Genomic DNA, 6,612 nt, shown 5'->3' with positions numbered 1-6,612 from the left:
GCAATCTTTTTTGTCATTTTCATTATATACAGAAAACTTAGGATGTCACGTGTCCTCTTCGTCTTCTTCTGTCATAGTTCCACAGAATATTGCATATAAAACAGGATCTTCCATGAATGTTGTTATAAATTCTACTTTTGTTAGTTTATCGTCAACATTTTTATCGCATATCTCAAACATTTTCTCCGCTATTTGTTCTGGAGTTGTGTCGTATTTTGATCGTTTCTTCCGTAAATCTAAAACTGTCTGCAAATACAATGTAAAATCTCAAAAATAAATTTCGAAATAGGAAAGAAAATAATTCAAGGAATCATTGTTTTCTTTTAATAGGTTAAGATTTTTAACTTCAAATCATGTAATTGTTTTCAAACCATAGATATAAACTTGGGCCCATTAAAACGTTTAATCCCGCTGCAAATGTTTGCACCTGTCCTAAGTCAGGAATCTGATGTACAGTAGTTGTCGTTTATTTATGTAATATATACGTGTTTCTCGTTTCTCGTTTTGTTTATATAGATTAGACCGTTGGTTTTCCCGTTTGAATGGTTTTACACTAGTAATTTTGGGGCCCTTTATAGCTTGTTGTTCGGTGTGAGCCAAGGCTCTGTGTTGAAGGCCGTACTTTAACCTATAATGGTTTAATTTTTAAATTGTTATTTGGATGGAGAGTTGTCTCATTGGCACTCACACCACATCTTCCTATATCTATTCATCACAGAAAATAGTTAATGAAGTTGAAATAAATTTAAGTATGCTAGCTCAGAAAGACTTTTAGATTTGCAACAATACAAACTACAGCAAAATCCAATATGGTCCGATACCATCATTGTCGTCCCTTGTTTTTCGTTGTTCGATTTTCGTTGTTCACAAATATAGTCCCTAGTGTTGACAGTGGGTTACTTGCCATTAATTTTTATACCCCTTCCAAATTTTTTTCTCCATGTTTAATGCCTCAAATTGCAAGTAGAGGGATGAAATTACACTGTAAAAAAATTTGGGTCCAGAATTTTAAAGGAAATTAGTGATTTGGTCCAGCTGAAAAAGGTTCAAAATGAGCACTTCGGAAGCTGTCAAAAGATTTCAAGACGCCCTAAACATAAAATTGTCCATATTTTGAGTTAGAGCCGATGAAGTTTTCTATAATTTTGATATAATTTGTTCCAAAAGTAGTACAACACACTGTAAAAGTTTCCTTGAGAAAGCGCAGGTGGGATTTTTTTTATTTTCATTTATGTTCTGAAAGAAATGCACTACGAATTAATTGTGTTCTCGGACCATATAGGTTAGAAATTAAAAACAAATGTGATTCTGAATTAATTTATATATTTCCTGTCCCTATTACAACTGACTTGGTAAATCGAACCAAGTTAAATGTTGTAGGTTGCCTTCGATAGTCTTCCAGTTTTTTTAATTTCCAAATATAGAGTACTATATAGTATATATCTATCTCTTAAGTGATACGATATTCCAGAGCTTACGTTTCCTGTCATTATTTCCTTGATATCTAGGGTTAGCGTTTACAAAGAGACCACTAGCAAGATGGGAGAATTTTTAGTAGACCGTTTACGTCTGGTATAATGTAGCGTAAGCATATTTTTGATGAACCATCATTATATTTTTGTCATGCATGCAAGTAAAAATTATATTGTATCTTAAATATGATGTAGTGTGCTGTGCCTGTGAACATGAATGTCTTTATTTGTTTGGTTTCAATTCAAAATGTATAAAGCTGAATACATATATAGAATATAGATATAGTGAAGATGTGGTGTGAGTGCCAATGAGATTATTCTCAGCCATCCAATATACATATTACCTTATACATTTTTATCATTTCTGGTCTTTCAATGGTACCGTTGCCATCAATGTCAAATAAATCGAACACCCAATTGAGTTTTTCCACTGGATCAGCAGTACATTCATGGTTCAAGAATAATAAAAATTCTTTAAAATCTATTTTCCCACTTTTATCTCTATCTGCAGCACGAAAATAATTTTCCGCGAAGTCGGAACTATTTTCTTTGTAACAACCTTTCAAAAATTCTTTAAAAGCTTCAAGCTTCATGTTACCATCCGGATTGATTTTCTGAAATGGGTACAAATCATGTAAAAGATACACATAATTTCAGAAAGGACAGCTGGCAAAAGAAGTCGCTTATTTTCATCCAGCTATATTTCACTTGTCAATTGCCTAAACGATTACTAAGATTTTGTTGTAGGTTGATTATTATTTTCTGATCGCTGGTTTAATCCAAAAAGTCTCTCTCGATCATTAAGAACACTATATCGACTATGATATTTTACAACTAGTTACATAAATTTTACAAAAACTGTCATCCATAGCCCGACTTTTCTATCAGCATGCGTAATGCTTATAAAATTGAATATTAGATTAAAATAATTACATCCCATTTCTCCACCCTAAAGAGTCTCAATGCTGACCAATGTATAACTAAACTAAATGTGTAAATGATAATTATGTTTAGTAATCAATTTTTTCGGACATTGTAATAGTCATTTCAATTTTCAGAATCACATATTTGTATTTATCAAATGAAAGAAAGTTCAAATAAAATTAATACTGTAAAATAGCTGGTCATGATTTAAAAAAAATAATTTAATCTTCTATTTATCGAGGCAAAAATATAAATACCATTAATTTTGTTTGTGTTTGTCATATATATGCTACATAACATTAGTGTGAATATATTCACCATGAATTCTTTATAAAACTCCATAATATCTGGTTTCTGGAAATCTGTATGTTTTTCTAGATATTCAAAGTCTTTTTCCGGTATATGTTTCCTCATTTGGTTCCCCATGTTTGAATGTTTTCCTTTAATAAAAATGGAATCAAACAAATAAAATATTGTATTAGTTAATGCACTTGAGTACAATTTGTAATAGCTTGCCGAACATGTGGCAGCCCACAAATCAGCTAAAGAAGGGACATTTCAACTTTTGCATACATGAGTTTGACCAGGATTGATATCTAACATTCACATTAAATGATACTTCTTAATATAATAAACATTCTTACCAATAAATTGCAAAAATGTCTCCAAATTTGCAGATTTGTGCAAAGAAGTCTCCAAATTTGCAGATTTGTGCAAAGAATAAGACCGATTTGTAATGGGATTCTGCAATCCAAGATGTTGGCATACCATAAATCTACCTAAGCTTAGTTTGGAGAATCTGTATCTGTTTCCAACTGCTGTATGCGACTCAGATTCGTTAGGGAGAAGATGTTTCGTTTGTTAGTTGTCGTCCAATTATTTGATAATAAGTACTGCTTTATTTCACGTCTCACTCAAGTTAACCACCTGTCTTTAGTTGTAATGGCATTGGTGATGTTTTACACACTTTATTCAGAAGATATTTTGTTTGTCCTATCAATTGACATTTTACCTAAGGTATTGATTCTAAAAAACAACTTTATTTCATGTTTCACGTAAGCTTTAAAAAAAATACTCAAAGTTACAAACTTGGTTTTTTTTCAGTGCAACTAAGTGGGAAAATAATGCATTTGTGGAGATAGAAAAGATTGATTGATCATAAGATATTACCAGTTTTTATCAATATACACAGTAGCAAAGATAAACATTTATTTTGGGAACATATAAATACATGTTATAAACATGTTCGTATCGTTGCTATATGTTACAGTGACATTGTCGGTTAATTTATTATGGTATTTCTGTGCAAGCTATAATCTGCAATTACCCACAGACATTACGCTATCGACGTCTATAACAAAGCTTCACTGAAAATAAGTGCAGAAAAGTATAATTCCATTTTTAAGGCTTTTTGTAACTTTGAGAATAATAACTACACCTAAAGCGCTGTTCATTTGCTTTCATTTTATTTTCATTTGAGCTTAGTAACTTAAGCTTTATGTCATGAAGAAATGCACAATGCCTTTACTTTCCGTTATTTTAAGTTCGTTTTTTTTGCAACTCAGATGGAAATTGGATGAACCACTACCGTGTTCAGATTTAAAGTAAAAAAAAGTGAAAAAGTTGTAATTCTCAGTTTTTTTAAACACAATTGCTTGATAATTCCCATTTCAATTAGAGATTGGAAAAATGTTGAGAATATTGTCATCTTTTTTATTATTATTTACTCTTTTGATAGAAACATCAACATTTAATTTACTCAATATCGAACTTTTACAAATGGGTCATTAAATGTATTCACGTTGCGAGTTAAGTAACCGCCTCAACTTATCATTATTTTTATTAAACTTTTGAAATAAATTCACATAATACAGTATATAGTAGCATCTTCAAAGATTCAACTTGAACTCTTGATGCAAAACAATCAGTTTTTCTAAGGATGCCAAAAAAACTCTAAAAAAATGTTTTTTAAGACCTCCCTCCTCTGTCGATTGCATACAATGTAGTTACAAGATGTGGAATTGATGTACTAGAAATACATGATATCTAAACTTACGTGCAATATGTTGATAACTAAATATCCTTTAATGCCACTGACCCGTTACATATAGAGGGAAATCATGTTTCGAAAATTTCTGCTTATTTTGAAATTCACTGCATCGCAAGTGCTCATGTAACAAAACTGGCAACGATTATACACGTGTAGTCACACATATCTTATTATATAAATGCGTATTATTCATGATATTGTCAATCTAAATCTCGATCTTATATCATATATACAAACTGTATTACGTGCATTCAGCACGTACACAAAGGTTACGATAGTATAATAATGTCGAAGTCATTGAAGTGTTGTTTATAGATATAGGAAGAGGTGGTATGAGTGCCGATGAGGCAACTCTCCATCCAAATAACAATTTATAAAAGTAAACCATTATAGGTCAATTTACAGCCTACAACACGGAGCCTTGGCTCACACCGAACAATAAGCTATAAAGGGCCCCAAAATTATTAGTGTAAAACCATTCAAACGAAAAAAAATCAACGGTCTAATAGATTTCTGTTATCTCATTCATACAATATAAGTCAATATTTTTCAAAGTCAAAGTATTTACTATAGTCAAGTTAAACAATTCCGTAAGTGGAAATCGATCTCCACTCTCTGCACGAATCAAGTTAAATGCCGTCCACTACGAGTTCCATAAAAGCTAACTGTTGTGCTTTGTATGTCTGTTTGAGATTCTGAGTTTTTTTCTTACGCATGCTTGAAAATCTTGGTCAACTAATATTAGACAGAAATTCAACAACATAGTGACAAAAAAAAAATACATTCAAAGGTAACTCACTATACGATCATCTATGTTGGTCAACTGCACATACCACAGCGATCATTTCAAAAGCTGGATACGTCCTTATAGTTACTATCACCGGAAAATAATTCAATATTTAAGATGAGGCATCAAACATTCCAAATTTGTGGACTGTGTTTGTGTAGAAGGGGGATATAGTTTTTTTTGTTAACTTCGATAAACAGATTTCCCCCAAAAAATCAACGTTGTTTTTAATTTTTATTATGGAATTTAATATAATAAAACATTTAAAAATGCACGAAAAAAATATAAAAGGCAAACGCACTTTCTTAAAATCATATCGATGTTAGGGAGCTACCATTTGATTTTTATGGGGGTGGGGTGGGGGGCTAGGATGAAAATGTTTGTCCTGCATTTTTTTTTAGTTGTAATCTCTGTCCTGCCTTTTTATTTCTCACTCTATCCGGTCCTGCTTTTTTATTTAGTTTATACTGACTTTTTTTACATAAATTGTCATCCTGACTTTTTTTTTTTGCAAGTGTCTCATCCTGCCTTTTTTCTTTACTCAAAACTCCTGTCCTGCCTATTTTTTTCAAATTTCATCCTAGCAGCCCCCCTCCCCCCGATACCATATGTAATCGTTTAATATGTTTGAAATAATTAAATACATCGTACCCGCATTCCTCAAAAGTTTACTACTAGGAAACTGTTGTTTTTTATGTCATTTCGATGGTTGACTGATGAATTTAAAAAAAAGACATTCGTAACGTAATTGACGAATTTGATGGTTGGTGTTACATACCCAACAACAAATAGGGATATAGAATTTATCATGATGACAGATGTTTTATTTGTCGACGTATGATCTTCAAGTCCGGTCATTATGGAGATTTGCTCAGGCTGTTTTCCTTTATATTTAATGGAATGTAATTTGGAATTTTCAATATATTTTGAAATAAAATAGTTCCGCCGATATGTATTTGTTTCATTATAATGTACAATTCATAGCATTTGAAAATACCAATTTGTCTCTTTATCGATATAAACAAACAAATACAGTTTTTAAATATGATAAGTGCTCTTTTTGGGTTACACAAAATGTGCACCACACCCTAACAGCACTTCAAAACCAGATTACAAAGAAAAGAACAGAATATAAAACCCTTTAGCATTTACTATATATTAAGTTAAGAGTAAAACTATATCAATTATTATAACTTAAAGTATTAATAATGAGCAACGTGTCACTAGCTTTCAACCATTATCGTCTTTAATTGATTTGATTTGATTTTTACATGTCAATTTATTCATTTTTCCTTTATATTTAGTTTTTCCGTCGGCAAAGTTTCGGTAGTTAATAGTTGTTTACAAAATAAATTGGCTACAGGCATAATAAACTGAAA

General features: G+C 31.4%; 1 protein-coding gene across 1 annotated transcript; it reads right to left on the bottom strand.

The window, feature by feature from the left end:
* On the bottom strand, nt 1-4,663 carry LOC134716045 (neuronal calcium sensor 2-like). Its single transcript, XM_063578731.1, has 4 exons — nt 4,453-4,663; nt 2,715-2,836; nt 1,817-2,086; nt 1-246 (listed from the first exon to the last, which is right to left on the bottom strand). The coding sequence occupies exons 2-4, from the start codon at nt 2,820-2,822 to the stop codon at nt 46-48; spliced, it is 579 nt and encodes a 192-aa protein (XP_063434801.1). The 5' UTR covers nt 2,823-2,836; nt 4,453-4,663; the 3' UTR covers nt 1-45.
* Between the last annotated feature and the right edge of the window lie 1,949 nt (nt 4,664-6,612).

This window comes from Mytilus trossulus, chromosome 4, assembly GCF_036588685.1.
Source record: "Mytilus trossulus isolate FHL-02 chromosome 4, PNRI_Mtr1.1.1.hap1, whole genome shotgun sequence".
Lineage (NCBI taxonomy): Eukaryota > Metazoa > Mollusca > Bivalvia > Mytilida > Mytilidae > Mytilus > Mytilus trossulus.
The sequence above is the reverse complement of the archived record's forward strand: the minus strand, read 5'-3'. Positions and strand labels throughout refer to the sequence as shown.

Bases quoted from the DNA above. Each gene is read 5' to 3' on its own strand.
- LOC134716045 (XM_063578731.1), bottom strand. From the start codon at position 2,822: ATGGGGAACCAAATGAGGAAACATATACCGGAAAAAGACTTTGAATAT. The intron at 2,087-2,714 runs GTGAATATATTC...TACCCATTTCAG, and splicing joins AGTTTTATAAAGAATTCATG to AAAATCAATCCGGATGGTAA. The intron at 247-1,816 runs GTAATATGTATA...TTGTATTTGCAG, and splicing joins AAATGATAAAAATGTATAAG to ACAGTTTTAGATTTACGGAA.